Genomic DNA, 27,824 nt, shown 5'->3' with positions numbered 1-27,824 from the left:
AGGGGGAGAACACAGTAACACCACACAGTGCACAGCCCAAACTCATCAAATGAGGTACAATAACCATTGTAAATAATAATAATATTATTATTAATAATAATAATTACAAAAGTGGGTTTGCTAAATTTCTTTCAAACAATTAACAGAAAAATAAACTCCTTTGGTCAAGTAAAAAAAAAATAAAAGAGGAGAAATATGCCCTTTTGCCAGTCTAGTTTTTACAGTCGACCAGGTCCTTGAGGCTCTAAGGCTGCGGAGGAGGTGCCAAGGCAATATGGTTATGATGCACCTCTCGCTCCATGCTGCAGTACGCTGGGGAGGGAGGTGTCAGGGAGGGGGCAGTCCTTAGACTGCGGGCGAGGGGGCGTCTGGGTCGCCGGGATCGTTGTTGTAGTTGTTGCTGTATTGGGGTCCACTGGGGGGCTGGTTGGGGAGGATGTCCAGCTCGTCCACCTGAGGGCCAGGGTGCATGTTGACCAGCTGGTCCTGGGGGATATCTGCAGCAGCTGCAGCCAGGTTAGTGATGGACTTGCTTTTGACACACTGGAAGTCAACATGGCGGCTCTTGCCCTCCTCCTTCTCCCAGGACATGCGGATGAAGGGCCTCTGGACGTAGTTGTAGATGACCTCAGGACGGCCACCAGGACGCTTTTTCACCTTCTCTTTATACGTGGGGTAACCTACCAATACATGGTGCAGACAACAGAGCCAGTGAGTTCACAATGCTGAATCGAAATATAAATGTTTTGCTCTGAACCCCAGCAAATACAGTGGGGAAAAAAAGTATTTAGTCAGCCACCAATTGTGCAAGTTCTCCCACTTAAAAAGATGAGAGAGGCCTGTAATTTTCATCATAGGTACACGTCAACTATGACAGACAAATTGAGAAAAAAAATCCAGAAAATCACATTGTAGGATTTTTTATGAATTTATTTGCAAATTATGGTGGAAAATAAGTATTTGGTCACCTACAAACAAGCAATATTTCTGGCTCTCACAGACCTGTAACTTATTCTTTAAGAGGCTCCTCTGTCCTCCACTCGTTACCTGTATTAATGGCACCTGTTTGAACTTGTTATCAGTATAAAAGACACCTGTCCACAACCTCAAACAGTCACACTCCAAACTCCACTATGGCCAAGACCAAAGAGCTGTCAAAGGACACCAGAAACAAAATTGTAGACCTGCACCAGGCTGGGAAGACTGAATCTGCAATAGGTAAGCAGCTTGGTTGGAAGAAATCAACTGTGGGAGCAATTATTAGGAAATGGAAGACATACAAGACCACTGATAATCTCCCTCGATCTGGGGCTCCACGCAAGATCTCACCCCGTGGGGTCAAAATGATCACAAGAACGGTGAGCAAAAATCCCAGAACCACACCTAGTGAATGACCTGCAGAGAGCTGGGACCAAAGTAACAAAGCCTACCATCAGTAACACACTACGCCGCCAGGGACTCAAATCCTGCAGTGCCAGACGTGTCCCCCTGCTTAAGCCAGTACATGTCCAGGCCCATCTGAAGTTTGCTAGAGTGCATTTGGATGATCCAGAAGAGGATTAGGAGAATGTCATATGGTCAGATGAAACCAAAATAGAACTTTTTGGTAAAAACTCGACTCGTCATGTTTGGAGGACAAAGAATGCTGAGTTGCATCCAAAGAACACCATACCTACTGTGAAGCATGGGGGTAGAAACATCATGCTTTGGGGCTGTTTTTCTGCAAAGGGACCAGGACGACTGATCCGTGTAAAGGAAAGAATGAATGGGGCCATGTATCGTGAGATTTTGAGTGAAAACCTCCTTCCATCAGCAAGGGCATTGAAGATGAAACGTGGCTGGGTCTTTCAGCATGACAATGATCCCAAACACACCGCCCGGGCAACGAAGGAGTGGCTTCGTAAGAAGCATTTCAAGGTCCTGGAGTGGCCTAGCCAGTCTCCAGATCTCAACCCCATAGAAAATCTTTGGAGGGAGTTGAAAGTCTGTGTTGCCCAGCGACAGCCCCAAAACATCACTGCTCTAGAGGAGATCTGCATGGAGGAATGGGCCAAAATACCAGCAACAGTGTGTGAAAACCTTGTGAAGACTTACAGAAAACGTTTGACCTGTATCATTGCCAACAAAGGGTATATAACAAAGTATTGAGAAACTTTCGTTATTGACCAAATACTTATTTTGATTTTCTGGAAAAAAAATTCTCATTTTGTCTGTCATAGTTGATGTGTACCTATGATGAAAATTACAGGCATCTCTCATCTTTTTAAGTGGGAGAACTTGCACAATTGGTGGCTGACTAAATACTTTTTTCCCCACTGTACATGATAAAACCATCATCTTACCTTCAATGCCTAATCTTATTTTCTTCAGTCCTCTCTCCTTTAAAACTGATTTGGCAACATCTCGATTTTCTATATACTTGAAGAACCGGTATAGTTTTGTACTGTATATTACTGCAGAGAGAGAAAATAAAATGTTGTGAAACACAAAGCAACTCATTATCAACAACTGGTTTTTAAGCAGTGTCAATTAAGTTTGTCACTTTAGGTAAATGTACAGTCTAAATCCACGGCAGGGATTACTAATTAGCGAGAACACATTTTTGGTATCTTATTAGGATCCCCATTAGCTGTTGCGAAAGCCACAACTACTCTTCCTGGGGTCCAAACAAAAACATGACATAATACAGAACATTAATGGACAAGAACAACTCAAGGACAGAACTACATACAGTACCAGTCAAAAGTTTGGACACACCTACTCATTCAAGGGTTTTTCTTTATTTTTACTATTTTATTGTAGAATAATAGCGAAGACATCAAAACTATGAAATAACACATATGGAATCATGTAGTAAACAAAGAAGTGTTAAACAAATCAACATATATTTTATATATGAAACAAATAATATATGTACAGTGAGGGAAAGTGAGTATTTGATCCCCTGATGATTTTGTATGTTTGCCCACTGACAAAGAAATGATCAGTCTATAATTTTAATGGTAGGTTTATTTGAACAGTGAGAGACAGAATAACAACAAAATAATCCATAAAAACACATGTCAAAAATGTAATAAATTGATTTGCATTTTAATTAGGGAAATAAGTATTTGACCCCTCTGCAAAACATGACTTAGTACTTGGTGGCAAAACCCTTGTTGGCAATCACAGAGGTCAAACGTTTCTTGTAGTTGGCCACCAGGTTTGCACACATCTCAGGAGGGATTTTGTCCCACTCCTCTTTGCAGATCTTCTCCAAGTCATTAAGGTTTCGAGGCTGACGTTTGGCAACTCAAACATTCAGCTCCCTCCATAGATTTTCTACGGAATTAAGGTCTGGAGACTGGCTAGGCCACTCCAGGACCTTAATGTGCTTCTTCTTGAGCCACTCCTTTGTTGCCTTGGCCGTGTGTTTTGGGTCATTGTCATGCTGGAATAGCCATCCACGACCCATTTTCAATGCCCTGGCTGAGGGAGGTTCTCACCCAAGATTTGACAGTACATGGCCCCGTCCATCGTCCCTTTGATGCGGTGAAGTTGTCCTGTCCCCTTAGCAGAAAAACACCCCCAAAGCATAATGTTTCCACCTCCATGTTTGACGGTGGGGATGGTGTTCTTGGGGTCATAGGCAGCATTCCTCCTCCCCCAAACACGGCGAGTTGAGTTGATGCCAAAGAGCTCGATTTTGGTCTCATCTGACCACAACACTTTCACCCAGTTCTCCTCTGAATCATTCAGATGTTCATTGGCAAACTTCAGACGGCCCTGTATATGTGCTTTCTTGAACAGGGGGACTTGCGGGCGCTGCAGGATTTCAGTCCTTCACAGCGTAGTGTGTTACCAATTGTTTTCTTGGTGACTATGGTCCCAGCTGCCTTGAGATCATTGACAAGATCCTCCCGTGTAGTTCTGGACTGATTCCTCACCGTTCTCATGATCATTGCAACTCCACGAGGTGAGATCTTGCATGGAGCCCCAGGCCGAGGGAGATTGACAGTTATTTTGTGTTTCTTCCATTTGCAAATAATCGCACCAACTGTTTTCACCTTCTCACCAAGCTGCTTGGCGATGGTCTTGTAGCCCATTCCAGCCTTGTGTAGGTCTACAATCTTGTCCCTGACATCCTTGGAGAGCTCTTTGGTCTTGGCCATGGTGGAGAGTTTGGAATCTGATTGATTGATTGCTTCTGTGGACAGGTGTCTTTTATATAGGTAACAAACTGAGATTAGGAGCACTCCCTTTAAGAGTGCTCCTAATCTCAGCTCGTTACCTGTATAAAAGACACCTGGGAGCCAGAAGTCTTTCTGATTGAGAGGGGGTCAAATACACTGCTCAGAAAAATAAAGGGAACACTTAAACAACACATCCTAGATCTGAATGAATGAACTAATCTTATTAAATACTTTTTTCTTTACATAGTTGAATGTGCTGACAACAAAATCACACAAAAATGATCAATGGAAATCAAATTTATCAACCCATGGAGGTCTGGATTTGGAGTCACCCTTAAAATTAAAGTGGAAAACCACACTACAGGCTGATCCAACTTTGATGTAATGTCCTTAAAACAAGTCCAAATGAGGCTCAGTAGTGTGTGTGGCCTCCACGTGCCTGTATGACCTCCCTACAACGCCTGGGCATGCTCCTGATGGTGGATGGTCTCCTGAGGGATCTCCTCCCAGACCTGGACTAAAGCATCCGCCAACTCCTGGACAGTCTGTGGTGCAACGTGGCGTTGGTGGATGGAGCGAGACATGATGTCCCAGATGTGCTCAATTGGATTCAGGTCTGGGGAACGGGCGGGCCAGTCCATAGCATAAATGCCTTCCTCTTGCAGGAACTGCTGACACACTCCAGCCACATGAGGTCTAGCATTGTCTTGCATTAGGAGGAACCCAGGGCCAACCGCACCAGCATATGGTCTCACAAGGGGTCTGAGGATCTCATCTCGGTACCTAATGGCAGTCAGGCTACCTCTGGCGAGCACATGGAGGGCTGTGCGGCCCCCCAAAGAAATGCCACCCCACACCATGACTGACCCACCGCCAAACCGGTCATGCTGGAGGATGTTGCAGGCAGTAGAACGCTCTCCACGGCGTCTCAAGACTCTGTCACGTCTGTCACATGTGCTCAGTGTGAACCTGCTTTCATCTGTGAAGAGCACAGGGCGCCAGTGGCGAATTTGCCAATCTTGGTGTTCTCTGGCAAATGCCAAACGTCCTGCACGGTATTGGGCTGTAAGCACAACCCCCACCTGTGGACGTCGGGCCCTCATACCACCCTCATGGAGTCTGTTTCTGACCGTTTGAGCAGACACATGCACATTTGTGGCCTGCTGGAGGTCATTTTGCAGGGCTCTGGCAGTGCTCCTCCTGCTCCTCCTTGCACAAAGGCGGAGGTAGCGGTCCTGCTGCTGGGTTGTTGCCCTCCTACGGCCTCCTCCACGTCTTCTGATGTACTGGCCTGTCTCCTGGTAGCGCCTCCATGCTCTGGACACTACGCTGACAGACACAGCAAACCTTCTTGCCACAGCTCGCATTGATGTGCCATCCTGGATGAGCTGCACTACCTGAGCCACTTGTGTGGGTTGTAGACTCCGTCTCATGCTACCACTAGAGTGAAAGCACCGCCAGCATTCAAAAGTGACCAAAACATCAGCCAGGAAGCATAGGAACTGAGAAGTGGTCTGTGGTCACCACCTGCAGAACCACTTCTTTATTGGGGGTGTCTTGCTAATTGCCTATAATTTCCACCTGTTGTCTATTCCATTTGCACAACAGCATGTGAAATTGATTGTCAATCAGTGTTGCTTCCTAAGTGGACAGTTTGATTTCACAGAAGTGTGATTGACTTGGAGTTACATTGTGTTGTTTAAGTGTTCCCTTTATTTTTTTGAGCAGTGTACTTATTTCCCTCATTAAAATGCAAATCATTTTTGACATGCGTTTTTCTGGATTTTTGTTGTTGTTATTCTGTCTCTCACCGTTCAAATAAACCTACCACAAAAATTATAGACTGATCATTTCTTTGTCAGTGGGCAAACGTACAAAATCAGCAGGGGATCAAATACATTTTTCCCTCACTGTATTCACTCTGGATAAGAGCGTCTGCTAAATGACTAAAATGTAAAAAACTTAAAATATTTGAGATTCTTCAAATTGATGACAGCTTTGCACACTCTTGGCATTCCCTCAACCGGCTTCAACTGGAATGCTTTTCCAACAGTCTTGAAGGTGTTCCCACATATGCTGAGCACTTGTTGGCTGCTTTTCCTTCACTCTGCGGTCCGTCTCATCCCAAACCATCTCAATTGGGTTGAGGTTGGGGGATTGTGGAGGCCACGTCATCTGATGCAGCACTCCATCACTCTCATTCTTGGTCAAATAGCCCTTACACAGCCTGGAGGTGTGTTGGGTCATTGTCCTGTTGAAAAACAAATGATAGTCCCACTAAGCCCAAACCAGATGGGATGGCGTACCACTGCAGAATGCTGTGGTAGCCATGCTGGTTAAGTGTGCCATGAATTCTAAATAAATCACAGACAGTGTCACCAGCAAAGCACCCCCACACCATAACTCCTCCATGTTTTACGGTGGGAAATACACATGCAGAGATCATCCATTTACCCACACCGCGTCTCACAAAGCCACGGCGGTTGGAACAAAAAATCTCCAATTTGGAGACCAAACCAAAAGGACACATTTCCACCGGTCTAATGTCCATTGCTCGTGTTTCTTGGCCCAAGCAAGTCTCTTCTTCTTATTGGTGTCCTTTAGTAGTGGTTTCTTTGCAGCAATTCGATCATGATTTTTTTTAGCTCTGGATAAGAGACTAAATTGTAAATGTAATGAAGGCATGATTCACACGGTCTCCTCTGAACAGTTGAGGTTGAGATGTGTCTGTTACTTGAATACTGTGAAGCATTTATTTGGGCTGCAATTTCTGAGGCTGGTAACTCTAATTAATTTATCCTCTGCAGCAGAGGTAACTCTGGGTCTTCCATTCCTGTGGCGGTCCTCATGAGAGCCAGTTTCATCATAGCGCTTGATGGTTTTTGCGACTGCATTTCAAGAAAATGTTCTTGAAATGTTCCATATTGACTGACCTTCATGTCCTAAAGTAATGATGGACTGTCGTTTCTCTTTGCTTATTTGAGCTGTTCTTGTCATAATATGGACTTGGTCTTTTACCAAATAGGGCTATCTTCTGTATACCCCCCCTACCTTGTCACAACACAACTGATTGGCTCAAACGCATTAAGAAGGAAAGAAATTCCACAAATTAACTTTTAAGAAGGCACACCTGTTAATTTAAATGCATCCCAGGTGACTATTTCATGAAGCTGGTTGAGAGAATGCCAAGAGTGTGCAAAGCTTTCATCAAGGCAAAGGGTGGCTAATTTGAAGAATCTCAAATATTAAATATTTTGATTTGTTTAACACTTTTTTGGTTACTACATGATTCCATATGTGATTTTCATAGTTTTGATGTCTTCACTATTATTCTACAATGTAAAAAATAGTAAAAATAAAGAAAAACCCTTGAATGAGTAGGTGTGTCCAAACTTTTGACTGGTAGTGTACATTTAAAAACAGCACACGCCTAGATATCAATACACACACACAAAATATCTAGGTCATAGGGTGGGTGGAGAGTGTGTGTGTATTCGCTCACTCTGTGAGTACTCTTCTCCCATCTGTGGTGGGTACTCTTCGTCCCAGTCCACTACGTCATCATCAGTGAGCACTACGATGTGGCATTCTCTCTCCCCACTCTGGGCGCTGGCCACCATCAGAGGTACAACCATCTCCTCCAGGTAGAACTCAAACTGACGCCGTGCACCGTCGTTAGACAGCTCATGCATGAGGGCACCTGGGTCAGTCAGGAGACAGCAGTTCAGAGACGCAAACCAACACACTAACTTCCCAGAACATCTTCATCAGTCGAATAGAAACCTGATTAACCACTAATAAGGCAAGGGATATGAAAACCCAGGGCTCATGATTTATGTTCACGGAGCCAACCAGGTCAAGTAGGGTAAAAAGGGGGTATACTCACTGAGGTCTCTGCACTTGATGGTGCTGTAGTCGAAGGTGATGCACAGATAGTCACATGCCTCCCTCAGCTCAGGGATGGAGATTCCATCGGGGCAACGGATTATCCCAGATTTGTAGTAATCCTGCCAGTTAAGAGAGTGAACAGAGAAAACACAAAGGCAGCCATTACAGAGACTGCCTCACTCACAGACATCAGCCCCCCTCCCCCTTCCTAAAATGGTCAAAATGGCCAACGCCATCTCCCCTAAGTGCAGATACCAGTTTACTGCCAGTTGAGCTGGGCATGAATATAGCTTTGCAAATGTAAAAATAAAAGTTGCATCTTTCAAAACAAGTGCTGTGCCTCTGAGGCCAGAGTGATCCCTGTTTGTCAACAACAGCCCACATTTGAATCAATCTCATCTTCCGTATTCACATCAGCAGCATTTTCACATCAGCAGCCTACAACCAGTGGTATTGATTCTTGTACTTGTTCTCAGGACACTCAAAGCCTCTGTGGACAACTCATGGCATCTACTCTATTCTACTCTTTAATAACAGTCCGAGGTCGACTCTATAGCCTTAAGTAAATGTTTTTGGTGTCTTTATAATTAAGCTACAAAGTTTCAGACAATCAACAAATAAGTTCATCAATTCAGGATTACTATGAGTAGCAGGTTCCTCCTCCCCTTGTGGCTCAGAAGAGCAAAGGTTAGCAACAGCTACCCTTGATCAAAGAATTATTTTTACAAAAGTAAAAACAGTCAATAATTGACCAAGCTAGTAAAAGGGAATGTTATACTTGGTAATACAGTGCTATTGACTGACCAGGATGGCTCGGAACACTGTAGAGCTGATGCCCTCGGCGACCTCATACTCTCCTTTTTCATTGGGCCGTGTGAAATTGTGTTCCCTTCCAGATCCAAACATTCTGCAAGAAACCACAAAACAGGTCACATTTCCAAGGGGTCACATTTCAGTGTTGTTCAGCATTCATACAATAAAAAAGCTAAAGGAAAGAACCCATGGAGGGGACTTCCTCCTCATATAATCATACTGGTAAAACAAAAATTGATACGGATTGATGATTTTATCATAACAAAGTAGAACAATGAGGTCAGCCCTACCTGCCCAACATGGTGTTGGGCTGTGCTGTGAAGATTGAAGGGTCCACCACGAAGCGTGTGTTATCTACAATAAGAGTGACCCTCTCGGAGCCTGAGGTCCGGATGCTGCGGGTACACAGGCCCGCGCCCAGTCCCTCCTTGCTATTCTCATAGACAAACACCATCTCTCCCACCCCCAGGCTCTTAAAGCAGCCCTCAGTGCTGGACAGGCTGCTGTTACGGCTGCTGACCACCCCGCTGCTACTGGAGCCGCTGGGGGAAATCCTCTGAGGACGGGGGCTGCTGGGCCTGGAGCCACCGTCCCGCTCACGCTCTGGAGGTGGAGGGAGAGAGGCACAAATCACTCACTGGCATAATGACGACTGACTTTTTTCACAGACTACTCCTATTACATGTCAACATTAGAATACAACATGTTCCCTTATAAATCTTATTTTAGGAGACTGTGTGAAAGTGTTCTCAGTATGTTCTACTCACCACTGTTGTGCTGGCGGGTGGGCGAGGTGACATTTCTGATGCAGGGGGTGAGCTGGCCCTCTCCCCTCTCGTGCGATGAGTCCCGGGAGCGGTCGATGGAGCGCCGGCGGTCGCGTGAGCGGTCACAGCCCCCGCTAGCGCCATGCAGGCTCATCTTCACCAGGTCTGCCTCCAGTCGAGATGCACGCGACTGAGCGCTGGCCAGAGCAGAAAGCACACTAAATACTAATTGCAGTTAAACTCTACACAGACAACACACACTCTCCCTCTGTTGTCCTTCTTCCCCTAATGTATTATTACAGATTGCAGCATGATAAGATAAGTCGATATTTAGAAAGACAGACAGCATAGAAGCAGCCCATCTAACTGAACAGAATGGAAGGAGACAAATGTACACACACAAAAGCAGAAGCCATTTTAGTGTAGGTGGACCACGTGTCTAATGGTACATATTTTAAAGGGAAAAGGCATTAAAAGCAGTATCAAAATGGAACAGGGCCTTTTATCACAAATTATTGCTTCCCTATATAGGCCTACAACCATGAGTAATAGCGTCCCATTTAGTATTGAAATATTGAACATGTTGTCCCAGAGATACACTAAAAGCACAGTGCTGTATAGGATAATGTCCGTTCCCTTAATATGAGGGCACATTACATCAGTGAGTCATGGAAGTATAAAAAGTAGGCCAACGTTCCTGTTTGGAGAGAAGCCAAAAGACACACTTGCATGGTCATGTTCTGCACCAGTTCTTAGAAGTTAGGAAAAATAAGGACTGTTTTTGCAAGAATTTGCTTTAGCAAACACTTATCTCCTGAGTGGCGCAGTGGTCTAAGGCACTGCATCGCAGTGCTAGCTGTGCCACTAGAGATCCTGGTTCGTATCCAGGCTCTGTCGCAGCCGGCCGCGACCGGGAGACTCATGGGCAGCGCACAATTGGCCTAGCGTTGTCCAGGGTAGGGGAGGGAATGGCCGGCAGGGATGTAGCTCAGTTGATAGAGCATGGCGTTTGCAACGCCAGGGTTGTGGGTTCAATTCCCACGGGGGACCAGTATGAAAAAAAATATATATATATGTATTCACTAACTGTAAGTCGCTCTGGATAAGAGCGTCTGCTAAATGACTAAAATGTAAATGTAAAATGTAAGTTAGGTAGCTAGTCTCTCTAGGGGCTCTTAAATAACAACTACAACGACCCAATAAATTCCAAAGACTTTCTGTTCGCCAAAACAACAGCCAGTAAAGGGCATAGACCATTAGCAAACACTTCACTTCAACTTTTAGTTATGAAGTGTACATAGCGCTGCCATGCTGTCATGACAGTGGGCTTTTCAAATAATTACTACTGGGAGCGTTATGCCAGCCCAACTGAATTTACAGTCATGATCAAAAACAGTCACTTTTTATGATGTTGGGCTCAAGAGTAACCAGGCCTTCATTGGAAATCACAATGGACAATGTCAACATGATGAAATCAAATTGTATTTGTCACATGCGCCAAATACAATAGGTGTAGACCTTACCGTGAAATGCTTACTTACAAGCCCTTAACCAACAATGCAGAGATTTTTTATTATTTTAAAGTAAGAAAATATTTTTAAAATAATATTATTTATTTTTACAAAAATGCACATCAGTGTGTGACTATGCTGAAAAACATCTGTCTAGCCTATAATACCTATAGCTCTATACACATGATAATGTATGTGAAATGCCTCTACAGAAATGCCAACTATCTTGGTTAGTCACTTCTTTCTGACCTTACACAGTATCAAATACAAAGTAATTGCCTCACCTCCAGTGCTTGCAGAGCTTGCGAGGTCGGTTGGTTGTTTTTCGTTCGCAGTTGTCAGTGTCACTGGAGTTGCTATCATATGACTGTGGACGTGCTGCCATCACCCGTGCACAGAGACATCCAGCCCGGATTCTTCACCATTCATAATCTAACATGACGAAAGGAGTAGAGTTAGATATTAATTCACCGGGTTGATTCAGGAGAGCAAAACTAGCTGTAACTATTCACATAAATGATAGTTATACATTCAGTGAATACGAAACTAAAACTCAATTCCCCTTCGCATTCCAACTCTTGACAACTGCTCGCAAGCTAATGTTATGATGATCCCGAATAATATGAGCTAGCTAATGGTGGCTAACTAGCTAGCTAACAATGTTGACACTGGCACCCAAGCCAACTAATGTGATCACAACATAGCCAGCAGTAAATTAACTAGTCACCAGTCCCAGCTAGGTAGCTAGCTAGTAAATTGCAGAGATGGTTTGGAATGCTTGTAATTTTTTTTTACAAAAATCTATATATAGCAAACGGATACAAAGAACGGAATCAAGCCATATTTGGACTAGATAATGCTAAACAAGTTCGAAATGTTGAATGTTGTTATATAAATTCAACAAAAGACAATAATTTGTTCATTTGACGAAATAAAGTAAAAATCAGTTGAAATCGCACTGTGGCTGTATTAGACTTCAGAATTGTAATTGGGGCATACTTATAAAGTCTGCACCCCCCTTGGATTTCTTCACATTTTGTGTTACAACGTGGGATTAAAATGGATTTGTCCTTTTTTTGTCAACGATTTACACAAAATACTCTAATGTCAAAGTGGAAGAAGAATCTAAAAAATATATATATTGAATTTATGAAAATGTTAACACTAATATACCTTCATTAGATAAGTATTCACCCCCCTGAGTCAATACATGTTAGAAACTCATTTGGCAGTGATTACAGCTATGAGTCTTCTTGGGTACGTCTCATAAGAGCTTTGCACACCTGTATTGTGTAATATTTGCCCATTATTCTTTTCAAAATTCTTCATGCTCTGTCAAGGTGTTGGGGGATCATGGTAAGACAGCAATTTTCAAGTCTTGCCATAGATTTTCAAGCAGATTTACGTCAAAACTGTAACTTGGCCATTCAGGAACATTCACTTCTTCTTGGTAAGCAACTCCAGTGCAGATTTGGCTTATTGTCCTGCTGAAAGGTGAATTCCCCTCCCAGTGTAAAGCAGACAAGCAGGTTTTCCTCTAGGATTTTGCCTGTGCTTACCTCCATCCCATTTATTTTCATCTTGAAAAACTCCCCAGTCTTTGCCAATGGCAAGCATACCCATACCATGATGCAGTTTTTTTGCAGTATTACTTTAGTGCCTTGATACATACATGTTTTGGAATATTTTTATTCTATATATTTAATTATTTTTACGCTGCCATTTAGGTCATTATTGTAGAGTCACTACAATGTTGTTGATCCATCCTCAGTTTTCTCCGATCACAGCCATTGAACTCTGTGCCTGTTTTAAAATCACTAATGGCCTCATGGTGACATCCCTAAGCAGTTTCCTTCCTGTCATGCAGCTCAGTTCAGAACGACAACTTAGTCTATGATGTGTCTGGATGGTTTAGTATATCATCCATAGCATAATTATTAACTTGACCATGCTTAAAGATATATTCAATGTCTGATTTGTTATTGTTACCCATCACTGCCCTTCCTTATCATGTCAACCCCTATTATTTCACACTGAGTGAGTCCATATAACTTATTGTGTGATTTGTTAAGCCAAATGTTACTTCTGAACTAATTTAGTTTTGCCTAAACAAAGGTGGTGAATACTTATGCAACGACTATATTTTAGTTATAAACATTTTATAAATTTGTAAAAATGTGTAGAATTTGTGTAGAGTATTTTGTGTAGATCAATTACAAAAAATTACAATTAAATATTTAAATCCCACTTTGTAATGCAACAAAATGTGAAAAAAGTTCAAGGGGGTGTATGTAGATATTCTATAGGTACTGAGTGTACAAAACATTAGGAACACCGGCTCTTTCCATGACAGACTGACCAGGTGAATCCAGGTGAAAGCTATGATCCCTTATTGATGTCACTTGTTAAATCCACTTCAATCAGTGTAGATGAAGGGGAGGACACAGGTTAAATAAGGCTATTTAAGCCTTGAGACATGGATTGTGTATGTGTGCCATTCAGAGGGTGAATGGGCAAGACAAAATATTTAAGTGCCTTTGAACGGGGTATGGTAGTAGGTGCCAGGTGCACCGGTTTGAGTGTGTCAAGAACTGCAACGATGCTGGGTTTTTCACACTCAACAGTTTCCCGTGTGTATCAAGAATGGTGCACCACCCAAAGGGACTTCCAGCCAACTTGACACAACCGTGGGAAGCATTGGAGCCAACATGGGCCAGCATCCCTGTGGAACACTTGACAGAATTGTAATCTGTGGGTGTCAACGAGTAGGCTGATACCTATGGATCTTGGATCCATGAAATGTGGTATCAGTCTACTCAGTGACACTCACAGATTACAATTCTTAAGAGTTTACACAAATATTAGCATCGTAGCTCACATTAGTGAACTTTAACTGTGGGAAATCACCTCACTAGCCTATTGTGTATATGACATTCATATTGCAATGTACAGCCTTACCTATGGATCTTGGGTCCACGAAATGAGGTAAGGCTGTACAGTGCATGTTAGTATTCCCCCAATGCAAATCTGAAGTCTAACACACCCACAGTGCGATTTCAACCATTTTATTTATTTGATCAAATCAACTAATAATTGTATTTTGTTTAATTTATACAACATTTCGACCTTGTTTAGCATTATCTATCTAGTCCACATATGTCATGTTTCCACTATTTGTATCCGTTTGCATCACTTTCAAATGGGGAACTTTTATTTTGAAGGCATTCAGCAAATTCCACTATCGTGGCTAATCATTACTGTGGCTAGCTTCACATAGCTGCAGTGGCTAACCTGAGCAAACATGTCATGATGTGCTAACAGTTGGCTAGCTAACAAATGTTAACTGGACAAAACCTAGCTAGTTTAATTTCAAGTTAGCTAGCTAGCTGCATTAGTTCGGGGTATTGATCAATAATCAATCACTAGTTACGTTAGCTACAACACGCTATGTATGCAGAGGAACTACCAGTAAACTAGCTAGCTAGCTGTCTAACGTTAGCTAGCAAGCGCAGACATTTGAACACTTACATACACCAAAATAACTCTTACCTTTTAAATGTCAAGTATTCTCGCATTAATATCATATAGCCTATACAAAACATCATATACATGGAATTCAAAGGATCAATCCAATGCGTCCTGGTTTGACATTTTCCCCTAAAAGGCAAAAGTGATGTTGTCCCTGCTACTCAGACGCTCTCGCGAGATTTGGCAAACAAACGTCATAGGTGCATGCCGCCACCTACTGTATTGGCTGTGTATCAGCCTACTATTCTGTAGTATGAATTCATTACACTTTGTGAAAAATAAATAATATTGCCCTACCAACTAACCCTGCACCCATTAAAGCCTCACCACAATTACACTACTTTGGCCCGCATCTGATCCTACTCCAGGCCAGCAGTCTGGGAGGACGGGACACTATAGTTCAAAACATCTTGGAACGCGTCGGCAGTAAATTCTTGTACACCCAAGTACTTCTCTGTGATTTACATTCCATCCCTGCAGTACAATTGACAACCATGGCCTTGAAAGCCAAAAAAAACCCTTACTGAAACATGTTATTCCTATCACTCGATTTGCCTTATCCTACTCACAGGGATCCTCTTAGGATCCCTCACCCTGGACCCATCTTCCTCTACTACTCGCTTCACTGCCTCAGCATATGACACCTTCTGCACTGCTCTGATCCTGGCAACCTCAACCTGCATTTCTCTGACCGAACACCTCTGATCTCCAGCACCATGGGTACCCCTACAGTTTACACAACTTTTCCCACTGATACTACACATTCCTTTGTCTCATGTCCTCCTGCAGACTTCTCACATCTAGGAATATCCCTCCTACACACTGCTTCTGAGGTTTATGGTGGACTACATCCTATAAGGTGTATTGCCGCCACCTACTGTACGGGGTAGAGAACCATAGATATATATATATTTTTTAACATTGCAGAAAAAAACAGACATAATATCAAACACAAAATAAATACTCCTTCAGTCACAATCCAATTCAAATCCCTACAGGCTCTGGGGCCTGTGATGGTGGAACATTCTTCGACATGATTCCCTGCAGAACTCTGCAAAAAGCGTTCAGCTGCACTCACAATGATGCCAATTCTCTCAGATTTCTTCTCCGTTTGTGGTGAGCAGTTCATGACCATTGCAATAAATGATACAAAGTCCACCTTTTCTACATGCAATATATATCATGATCCCTCAGTTGCCAAGAAACATTGGCCGTGTTCGAGAGGATGAAAAACGGTGATGTGTCAGGGGTAAATTGTGACTCACTGATCTACAAATAATAATGAGTAGTTATTTATGATGCAAGGTTCTTTGCAGATCAGTCGGCAGCACTGTCGGATGCAAACTGGACAAAGAACCAAGGGTAGACCTAATAATCAAAGAGTGCTCTAACCAACGAAAATCCAGGCTTCAATCATCCTATAAACCCGGCAAGATGCCTACCTGTTACCGGGCTGTCTTGACTCCTAAACAAAGCAAAGACCTGCTTCTTGTAGCAACACCCATTACCCAGAACGCATCACAAACCCTAACAATTACCTAATTGACAACCAACTTCAATAAAGGTATGCCAATGGCATACAAACACATTCAGGTAATATATTCACAAGCTAAATATCCCCACATCACTAACAGTCAATACATGTGCTTCTCCTAATAAACAGGTGTTAATCAATATCTGGACATACATATTCAGGCAACACTATAGATTATGTGACATATAACATTATGCCAATCGTCACATTTCCTCCCCCTTCTCCTTGACGCACGAAGTGCAGAGAAAAAGCATTAAACAGTTATAGGTTTACCACCTCCCTTGAAATTAAGGCTGTCAAAAGCATTTAAACACAAACACAGGGGTTTTGCATCAGTATAACAAGGCTGAATGTTCTCAGGTACAGGAACCATACTAGGAGCTTGGAGGCATTTTACCTGACCAGAGTACTGACATTGCATTGCAGTAGGCCTACACAGGTAGAACTCAAGAATGAGCAACATCATCTGAAACAATGAGAACTTGCACTCTGTATGATCGTTCTCTGCTAACATCAAAGCGGTGACCCGATCCTGCAGGTTCATGCTCTACAACATTTGCAGAGTACGACCCTACCTTACACAGAAACCGGCACAGGTCCTAATCCAGGCACTTGTCATCTCCCGTCTGGATTACTGCAACTCGCTGTTGGCTGGGCTCCCTGCCTGTGCCATTAAACCCCTACAACTTATCCAGAACGCTGCAGCCCGTCTGATGTTCAACCTTCCCAAGTTCTCTCATGTCACCCCACTCCTCCGCACACTCCACTGGCTTCCAGTTTAAGCTCGCATCTACTACAAAACCATGGTGCTTGCCTACGGAGCTGTGAGGGGAACGGCACCTCCTTACCTTCAGACTTTGATCCTACACTCAAACAAGGGCACTACGTTCATCCACCTCTGGCCTGCTAGCCCCCCTACCTCTACGGAAGCACAGTTCCCGCTCAGCCCAGTCAAAGCTATTCGCTGCTCTGTCACCCCAATGGTGGAACAAGCTCCCCCACGACGCCAGGACAGCGGAGTCACTGACCACCTTCCGGAGACACTTGAAACCCTACCTCTTCAAGGAATACCTGGAAAAGTATAACAGTAATCCTTCTACCGACGGAGGACATAGGGAGACCGTCACAGAGCACACACATTTTTTTTCTAGAGGCTTGTCGAAGTTCTGTAGCCGAAGTTTACGCCAATTCGTCAGTGATTGGTCAATAGTAGGGATTCTTCAATTAAGTGTTTTTTCTCATTCAACGACAGACGACTAGATTTCATGCACATTTTTTCACTTGAGAAATACTGCACCAAACATCATAGGCAAAATCTTCAAAACTAATTACAGATTTCTTGTGTTATCTTAGATTAATTCAGACTATTTTGAAGAAGTGTAGTTGTCTCAAGAGGGCCAAACTTTTTTCTGGTTTTTCAAGCCAAGGTTTTCCCTTCGCCTATCTGAGTTCTGCTAGGAGCAAACCGACCCTATGTATGAGGATGACTTTAGCCTGACTGATGCGACTCACGTGACTCACAGCGAGGGAGAGCTGTGACACACTGGTCTGGACAGGAGGCTGTTGTTTGAAGTCAAGAGGACTTTGAGTCAGGTGTTAGCCAGACTCTACTACCATTACCTCTTCAACGTCACTCGCTCCTTCAACTCTCTCACCGCCTCCAGGAGACACGCTGGACAGCCCTTATTCTTGCCACCTCTGTCTCCTTTACCCTAACAGGGTAATCCAGGAATTTGAGCTCATGTTCGCCACCACGATTGCAGCAGCGTTCAACACCATTGTGCCCTCCAAGCTCATTGCTAAGCTCAGGACCCTGGGACTGAATACCTCCCACTGCAACTGGATCCTGGACTTCTTGATGGGCCACCCTCAGGTGGTGAGGGTAGGCAACAACACATCCGCCACGTTGACCTTCAACACAGGGGCCCCTCAGGGGTGCGTGCTTAGTCCCCTCCTGTACTTGCTGCTCACCCACAACTGCGTGGCTGCACACGACTCCAACACCATCATTACGTTTGTTGATGACACAACGGTGGTAGGCCTGATCACCAACTACGATGAGACAGCCTACAGGGAGGTCGGTAACCTGGCAGTGTGGTGCCAGAACAACAACCTCTCCCTCAGCATCAGCAAGACAAAGGAGCTGATCGTGGACTACAGGAAATGGAGGGCCAAGCACGCCCCCATTTCCAAGCACGCCCCCATCCACAGGGCTGTAGTGGAGCGGGTCAAGAGCTACCCATACAGTGCATTCAGAAAGTATTCAGACCCCTTGACTTTTTCCACATTTTGTTACGTTACAGCCTTATTCTAAAATGGATTAAATAGTTTTTTCCTCTCATCAATCTACACACAATACCCCATAACTACAAAGCAAAAACAGGTTTATAGAAATGTTTGCAATCGGTTGGGGTTATCGTTACTCGTTGTGTATTTATTCCTTGTGTTATTATCTTTCTATTATTAAGTAAGCATCTCACTGTTAGTCTACACACATTTTATTGGATTTGAGCATATAACCTCAGCATACGATACTCTTCCGTTCTGCATACACTTGACACATGACCAAATCTTTAGCATTCATGCCACTGAAGGGGTTTGTGCACATAAGCTCTTATAGGCTATCTCACAAAGCCTAACTTTACATGAGAAGGGAGAGACTCTTCATCTTCCACCAGTGTGTCAACTCCTTTATCTTCCTCCTCTGCTAAATAGCTTCCTTGTCTTACTTCCACCCAGAGTGCAAATTATACCGTAACATTCAGTCCTCCAATGTGTGCACACACTTCAAGTGCACACATCTTTTTTATGGGCTTAATATTAAAGACGTCATTTAACATATTTATTTTTTATTACCTTTTAATGTGTCATGAACACATTCTGCAAATGTCATTGGGTCTACACTCTTGTAGCCTTGATTAATTGATGCGTCTTGCTGACAAAACAATTTTTTTTGTAAAAAGAAAAGTTGGGACACCTGAAAAGGGGCTGAGACACGGGACTGTCCCAGGATGACAAGCGCAGATAAATTGAAGAAATGTGTTACAACCATGACACAGAGGTGGGGGTGTTCATTTAATTTGGAATACGCTTTTATTTTACTATATACCACTGTAGAAGTACAAATTGCATAAAAGAAATAGGAGAATGCTTAAATTAGCATTATTTAGATATCCCCTCCAAAGTTAGACTTTGTTGCATTTAGGGGGACTCATGTCACATTCAGGGGGTCCCTGAGCCCCCCGTAACTCTGCTTCCATCCCATAAAATGTAGACCTGCACAATGTTTTGCAAATAGTCTATTTATTAATGCATATAAACATAATCTCACATGTTCACATTGAAATCTATTTTATTTATTTATTTTATTTTTTATTTTTACATTTTGTGCTTTTCATGAATTATTATTTTGAAATTACAAAGCATCTGTGAGAGTAGTAAACAGTGATATCATTATGATTTAAAAGGTACAAACAGTAACCAAGTTGGTCCTCATTGTGAACATTATTTAAAGTAAACTGTGCTTTACACTGAAATAAAGAGATGGACATATCAAAGACAATAACAAACCTTTTTTGACACTGATAACGGTGATTTGACACATACAACGTGGTAAAGCAATACAAAAAAGATATACTGTTCTGTGTGCATTAGTCCAGGTAGTGGTCATAAATAAAATGTGTTGTTAATTCAAATGCAGTAAAACCAGGAAATAAATATAAAATATAAATAAATATATAAATAGTAAATACATTAATAAATACGTAATTAAACTAATAATTTAAAAAATGTCTAAAACTAAAATGACATTTACAGTGAAAACTTAAAGTTTCATTGTGAGAGTTCAACTCTTTTTTTTATGAGGTATCACTTGTGTAAGACTGAAGAGAAGACAAACCCTGAGGACTGAGGCTTAACTTGTATACAGGCCCAGTCCTGTGAGATCATCAGGAAGCAGACTCCGGATCTTCCCTGATTGTCCATGTTGTTGTGCTTTGGCGTGTGAGGCTGCAATTATATCCTTTAACTTCAGCTGAAGCCAGTCTTGTCTCTCCCCGACCTGCTTGTGTACTCCCACGTTGTGCATGAGCTGGACCTCACTGATGGACCTCTTTCTGTTGGCCAGAGAATAACCATTGCATCCCACTTAGTTCGAGGTGACTTAGAATACAGGATACAACAAAACAATGAAATGCCATTGAGAAATAAACCATGGTATGAAATGCAATACACAAAATTACATTTTGACAGTTAAGTTGGTCAACCTACCTCATTGGTCTCGCCTCTGTGTGTAAATTGCAGAGGACAATTATCAAAACAATTTTGTCCAAAGATCTGATGGAAAGCATATTGATTGCCTGAAAAATTAAGAACTTGTCTCAGCAATCTTGTATGAACTAATTTAACTCATTATTACTAATAATCTGTTTTCAATAAAGGTCAGTAACATGTCTATATCTTTAACTCTGTAGTAAGACAATGCTTCACATTTAACATAACGTTAAAACAGTTATTAAATGTATCTTAGATTATCAATATCAGATTACAACATTTATTGTAAACCTTTACTTACCAGTTTCTGCCTGAGTTTATTCCACAAAGTTTAGATATGTTTTTCTGTAATGCTTTGGAGGGGCCAGTCTAGCTGGTTGATCAGTCTATTATAAGTGCTTAGAGTAACTCTCCCTCCTTTTTATACAGTAGCCCTCCCCTGGTCATTGATGAGCCACTTTCATTATTGATGTTGATGTCACCCCTTCAGTGCAGGCATCTGCATGACGACACCTCGACCAACACTCACCACTAATTCAGCTTTCAGCACCTCTGCCAAGAGCCCTGCTGGTCACACTGCTTTTGAACCTATTCCATGGTCGTCCATGACATGACACTGAACAAGAGGGCCTACTTCAATTACATCTATATCTATCCATCTAATAAACTGCAGAAACTTGGGATGTGATGAAAGTTTTTGATATTGATGTCTGTATTTGTTTGTTGTACGTAACAGAGCTTTGCTATCCTCAAATTACCCAGAGTTACTGTCTCTGGCTGTCATCTAAATATAGAAACAAGGCTGTTTATTTATTGTTCATGTCTTGCAAGCATGTAAAGGGTATATGAAGTGAAAAAGTGCTGTTGGACCACTACAAAAGCAAAGGCTCAATGGAACCCATCCACAGACTATTTATTGGTAGCTTTGGCAAGGAGAACATTTCCTTGGAGACAGTCGTTGGTATTTCAACACATTAGAAAGCTAAATGTGCTTAGAGAGAGGTGCCCAGGCAGTGACGTCTAAATTGCACTCTGACTTCAGACTTAGACGTTGGACCAGTCAAGAGAGTTCCGTCACTCTCTACACACTTCCTGTAAAGGTAGCATTGTGAGGGTGAAAGAGCAAAGCATCCACTTGCATTTACTCATGGTATTCACAGCATCAGGTTAATCTATTTTGCAGCAAGCTATTATACAGTGCGTTCAGAAAACATTCATACACCTTGACTTTTTCTACATTTTATTGTGTTTCAGCCTGTATATTTGGTCACTGGCCTACACACAATACCCCATAATGTCAAAGTGGAATTATTTTTTTCAAACTTTGAAAAACATCTGAAATCTGAAATGTCTTGAGTCAATAAGTATTCAACCCCTTTGTTATGGCAAGCCTAAATAAGTTCAGGAGTAAACATTTGCTTAACAAGTCACATAATAAGTTGCCTGGACTCCCTCTGTGTGCAATAATAGTGTTTAACATGATTTTTGAATGACTACCTCATGTATGTACCCCACACATACAATTATCTGCAAAGGTCCCTCAGTCGAATAGTGCATTTCAAACACATATTCAACCACAAATACCAGGGAGGTTTTCCAATGCCTCTCAAAGAAGGGCACCTATTGGTAGATAGGTTTAAAAAAAAAAAGCAGACATTGAATATCCCTTTGAGCATGGTGAAGTTATTAATTACACTTTGTATGATGTATCAATACACCCAGTCACTACAAAGATGCAGGTGTCCTTCCTAACTCAGTTGCCGGAGAGGAAGGAAACCGCTCAGGGATTTCACCATGAGGCCAATGGTGACCTTAAAACAGTTACAGAGTTTAATGGCTGTGATAGGAGAAAACTGAGGATGGATCAACAACATTGTAGTTAGTCCACAATTAGAACCTAATTGAAAAGAAGGAAGCCTGTACAGAATAAAAATATCCCAAAACATGCATCCTCTTTGCAATAAGGCACTAAAGTAATACTGCAAAAAATGTGGCAAAGCAATTCACTTTCTGTTCTGAACACAAAGTATTATGTTTGGGGCAAATCCAATACAACACATTATTGAGTACCACTCTCCATATTCTCAAGCATAGTGGTGGCTGCATCATGTTATGAGTATGCTTGTAATAGTTAAGGACTGGGGAGTGTTTCAGGATAAAAAAGAAACAGAATGGAGCTAAGCACAGGCAAAATCCTAGAGGAAAACCTGTTTCAGTCTGCTTTCCACCAAAAACTGCATACATTTATAAAAACATGTTTTCATTTTGTCATTATGGGTTATTGTGTGCAGATGGGTGAGAACAAAAATCTATTTAATCAATTTTGAATTCAGGCTGTAACACAACAAAATCTGTTAGAAATATATTTCTATATAAATTAGAAATATATTATAAGCACAAGATATTTAGCTACAAAGAACACCACTGTTATATCGAGGTCTTTAGTTGGGCCTACCTGTGCCTTACATGATCTATGGGTAGTGGATAACCTTGTAATACTTTCACAGGACACATTAGGTAACCATGAGATAGGTTTTCTAAATGTGGAAGAGGAATGACTATGCCATGACAGAAGGACCAGAAGAAGTAGGTCCCACAAAAAGAACAATATCTAGCTGTCACAAGATGACCTCTTTACAGTAGCCTTGTGTGCAATGGGTGGATCTCTTACAATGTCTTGTTATATATTCTCATAACATATTATGTTTAATAGGAGTACTAATTTTAATAGGACACCTGCTCCACCCCTCATGATTCCAGTCACTGTTTGGTATTGTTGTACAGATAAAAGTTCTGGATCCTACTCAAAGGTCAAAGGTTGATTTATGTGATGGCTGTCATTTAAGTGGGCGGTGCCTTGCCGGCAGGGCCCTAGGCATAAGCTACATATGCGACCGCTTCGGGCCCCGCGGCCACTAGAGGGACCCCAACCCCCCCCAAATGTTTAGATATATTTTTAAAATAACTCTGTCGGGTCTCAACTTGAGAGTTAGAATAGTAGAATACACAAGGTGCAATTTAGAAATGTTGTTGTGCATCACCAGATTTTATCTTGTTATGTCATTCACTGACAGTCACTCAATTAGCCCATGTCAGCTAACATTTTTAGATTGCTAATTTAGTCTAGCCAGCTATCTAAACTTGGATGGGTGCAACAAAACTTCACTTAGGGTCCCCAAAAGGCAAGGGCTATGGGTCAGTGTGGTGTGATGTGAGAGGTAGAGGAGGAGGAGAAGGAGGAAGAGGAGGAGGTGGGGAACAATACTGTTGACTAATTCTGACTTAGTTTGTCCATAAATCCTATACATCTTGCATGTAAACAGCTTAAAGTGCTCTCCACCTGTGTGCTCTACTGGAAAGGATAGGCTTGAACACGTGTGCTATACCCAACCAACTTGCTCTCATTACCTCATGTGGGCACAATGTGAACCATCCTACTGATGGTATGCCCCTGCAGTGGTGTGCAGGGGGACTCGACAGGGATTAAGGTGAAGAATTGCTTACAAACCATTAACTTGGGTCACCCCATGTCACAATGACAGTTTACGAAAATCTCCCAGGGTTCCTTTCTATATTTGTATCTTTTAACTAGATAAGTAAAACAAAAGGAATCTATATTTAACTGTTTGTGTTTATTGTTTTCACTAAGGATGCATACATTATTATTCCATAACATGGTATGAAAAAAATGTGGAAGGAAAAGTCTATATAAGTCAAATGTACTATAATATGGTAGTTTTTAGCTTATGTCAAAGTTCCTTTTATTATATATTGTTTTGTATAATTGATGTGCTGTTCACACTGCATGTCCCCAGCAGGGGACTGAAACAGGTCTCTCACCTCTGCATTGTTTCTCCAAGGCTATGGGAAGCCATACCAGCTATCCTCGCTTTCCCTGAAATCTATAAATGGACCTCTATTTTTCAAGAAATGAGGTCACTAAACTGGTATTTATAATTTGACAAAATATGATATATTTAGATGGTCTACAGCATCTTTAATCATTATATGTGCTACCAAGACAAACACATTAAAATTTTACTGAATCTGCAGTGTTAAGATACAACGATTTAGTGATAAAACGATGTATCACTTTTGAACATGTTAGAATGCTGTGATCAGCCACGAGCTATACATGTTTCAAAGGGTGTATATCAAAGCTCTCTGGGGCCAGCCAACAGCATGTCAAGCCTGCCCTCCTTCCTTCAGTGTGAAACTGTTTTGCTCACTCAATTGTCTGATACACAATGTAGATATGTTCCTACATATCCATCCATCACATACTGTACATTTGCCATGTTCTGTCTGACTGCTCTGCACAGGTGTTAAGAGAGTCACGTTGGGATCTCTGGGTTGTTGTTCACAGAGTGCATGGTAGCCTACATATGCTCCAAGAACTAGAAAATTAACTCAAATTAAACTAGAGAAATGGCTCAAAGTTTGCATTATGTCCTCCCTGTCTATACTAACAGTTTCTCTAAACATCACCATTACCTTTCAAAACATAAATATTACAGTGCTCTCACTGTAAATGTCAAAAGGGAGAAGCATTGACTATGTTAACATTTGTGATTCATTATGCCTGTTGACATGATGATTTTCATGCAATTGCAATGAGAAAACAAAATCTATTTTAGATTAGGAAAACACAATGTGAGGTGATATTACAGTGTGAGGGACAGTAAATATCCACCAGCAAAATTACTCAGATCTTGAGTGACACTTTAATTGCTTTTGAATTCATATTTTATCATCTGAAAGGAAATGGAGGCTGCTGCTGTGTGCTCATGATGGACTAATGCACTTTTTATAAGTGTGTGTGTGTGTGTGTGTGTGTAAACATCCCAAACGCCTCTGCAACATCTGAAAAAGCTTTCAATCTGTCCAGTATTCCCCGCAATAGCCACCAGTAGCCATGGACAGGATATCAAACAGATGCCTGGGGCAATGTTTCTCTGCCATGCCATCCTGTCTGTCTGCTCTTTCTTAGGCACAAAACTTGCTTCCCTCTCCATTTCCATTGACGCCGCAAGAAGAGTCTAGCATAATTCTCTGCTTTCTATTCTCGGCACATAGTTACTCCCTTCGTTGCTCCTTGCATTTCAGCGACCATAATTTGATTATGTTAAATTCTGTTTCGGCTGTGAAAATTTGAAGAGGCAACAACTAGAACAATGAAAAAGAAAACACTAACATTCCAGCACTAATGAACAGAAGGGCTATGATCCCAGGGCAGCTTCTCAAAATGCAACACCTTCTGTGGACATATACAGTTATACCAGCAGTACAGTGTGATGCTACAGAGACTACTGTCAACTCTTGTGAGTGTATCCCGCTGTGAGGGAGAAGACAAGCTGTATCTCAAATTTCACTCAGATCATTTATGCAGTGTTAAGATTAGTCAAAATCAGGCATAAGTCTGCTCCATAAACACATTCTGTAGAAACTGAAGGTGCCTGCCAGCTCTGAGGATGAGCTTTTACCTGGAACACGGAAAGTGAAGACAAGTTTTCAGCTTCCTTCAGTAGATTTTCAAAAAACTATGAAAATACATTTAAAGATGAATTACATATTCAAAAACATTGATCAAAGTTACCAATTGAATGTGCCATCAATATGGATGTACATTTGCATGGACAAAGGGAATTCCCAAATAACTCTGCTTGTGATCAGAACACGGTCTCTATTATGGAACTACGCAGTATTGAAAAGAAACATGAGAAGGAGTCATTGAGGAGTTCATCCCCAGGACTGTCCCAACTCAGCCCCTGATTAAGTTACACATCCATCTAGTTATTTCCTGTGCCACCTAAACAAGTCTGGATTCATTTCACTGGATTCAGACAACTTGAAACTTAAAAGCAGGGGAACAAAAAAGCATTACTCAAATGTTTTCAGATATAAATTTCATTTGATGGGACAATTAAAAAAACATTAACATTCGGATAACTAAAAGAGCTAATTAGTGTTGAGAAAAAATGTATGAGCTGTGTGTGTGTGTAAGTCAGAGAAATTGAGATTTTCCCTTGATCATTACTAAATAATGAATCCAAAGTTAAGACACTCAATCTTTCATGGAAGTTTCTCATTGACATCAATGAAAGGCTTTAGTGAAAATTGAGTTGCATGCAAGTTTCTAAAGTTAGGATTCAGCCCTAAATGAACTGACTAGTAAGGTTCACCTTGCCCTTGTCATGGTCTCAATCGCATCCTGTGGCAGTACTGAGGAGAGGGTGAAACTCCTTAAAGCTGCTTTTGTGTGAAGGAATCAGACCTGTCTGTTACAGGTGAACTCTATGCCATGCATGTCTCTTTGTTGTCTGATCCCTGTGCCTGAGCTGGAACGTCATTCAAAATGAACTGATCCACAGGGAGTCAAAGCAGGAACAAAGATTCCCAGAGATAGAGGAAAGTCCTCTGAGCTGTGAGAGGACAGACAATACTTGCCGTCCATCAAAAAAAAAAAAAAAAAAAAAAGTATAATTGTAAAGTGGTTATCCCACTGGCTATAGGGTGAATGCACCAATTTGTAGTCGCTCTGGATAAGAGCGTCTGCTAAATGACGTAAATGTGCCCTTGAGCAGGGCACTTAACCCTAATTGCTCCTGTAAGTCGCTCTGGATAAGAGCGTCTGCTAAATGACTAAAATGTAAAAAAATGTAAAATGTAAATGTATCTCCAGCAGAGAGACTGTGGATTACTGAATGCTCTGTATTCAAACAAAAGGCTAGAAGCTTGACATCAGAAGTATTTTTCCTGCATGCGAATCACTACCCAGGACGTGTGGAGGAAAAGGAGTGCCAGGAAAGAGACTAGAGATTTTAACTGCTGTTAACTGCTGCACTGTTCTCTTGGTTTATAATGCCCACAACACTTGACATAAAATACGTAACTCCATTCTTTAACCACAAGAGGTCAGTATGCTTCCACACAGTTTAGTGGAATCAAATTCACTGGCAAGTTCCATTATTTGACAGTGATACATGTTATTTCAACAAGATTTTAAATCCTGTCTGTCGCAATGCCTTTTTGTCAATATCTAGAATCCTGTCTTAACCCCATCGCACATGCTTACAGCATAACTTTGGAGCCCTCTGTCAATGTAATGGAGAGGTGCTAGTGATCAATAGGTGTCCAGTAATTGGATTTCTGCTGGCGAGAGAATGGCCCCGGCTGGTTTCGATTGGGAGTTCAGGCATTATGTTGCGTCGAGATTTATGATCTTATCCCCCCTCTTGAACTTTTCTCATCCCTCCAATGAATTAGCAGTCTTACTGTCTGGTCAGTAGCCAATGTACTGAAGTGGTCCTATAACTTCTGAACTATTTCAACTATGTCA

At 41.9% G+C, this 27,824-nt stretch overlaps 1 protein-coding gene across 1 annotated transcript; it reads right to left on the bottom strand.

Annotated features, from left to right (window-relative positions):
* Positions 1 to 259: 259 nt before the first annotated feature.
* LOC311111920 (BTB/POZ domain-containing protein 10-like) lies at positions 260 to 14,790 on the bottom strand. The gene is made up of 9 exons (XM_084154843.1): positions 14,701 to 14,790; positions 11,436 to 11,583; positions 9,641 to 9,837; positions 9,164 to 9,476; positions 8,865 to 8,967; positions 8,059 to 8,179; positions 7,675 to 7,872; positions 2,343 to 2,453; positions 260 to 680 (listed from the first exon to the last, which is right to left on the bottom strand). Exons 2-9 carry the CDS (start codon positions 11,534 to 11,536, stop codon positions 346 to 348), a joined length of 1,479 nt encoding a protein of 492 aa, XP_084010969.1. The 5' UTR covers positions 11,537 to 11,583; positions 14,701 to 14,790; the 3' UTR covers positions 260 to 345.
* Positions 14,791 to 27,824: the final 13,034 nt, after the last annotated feature.

Source organism: Coregonus lavaretus (genome assembly GCF_964263955.1).
Source record: "Coregonus lavaretus genome assembly, chromosome: 37".
Taxonomy (NCBI): Eukaryota; Metazoa; Chordata; class Actinopteri; order Salmoniformes; family Salmonidae; genus Coregonus; species Coregonus lavaretus.
This window is presented reverse-complemented; position numbering and strand designations above follow the sequence as displayed.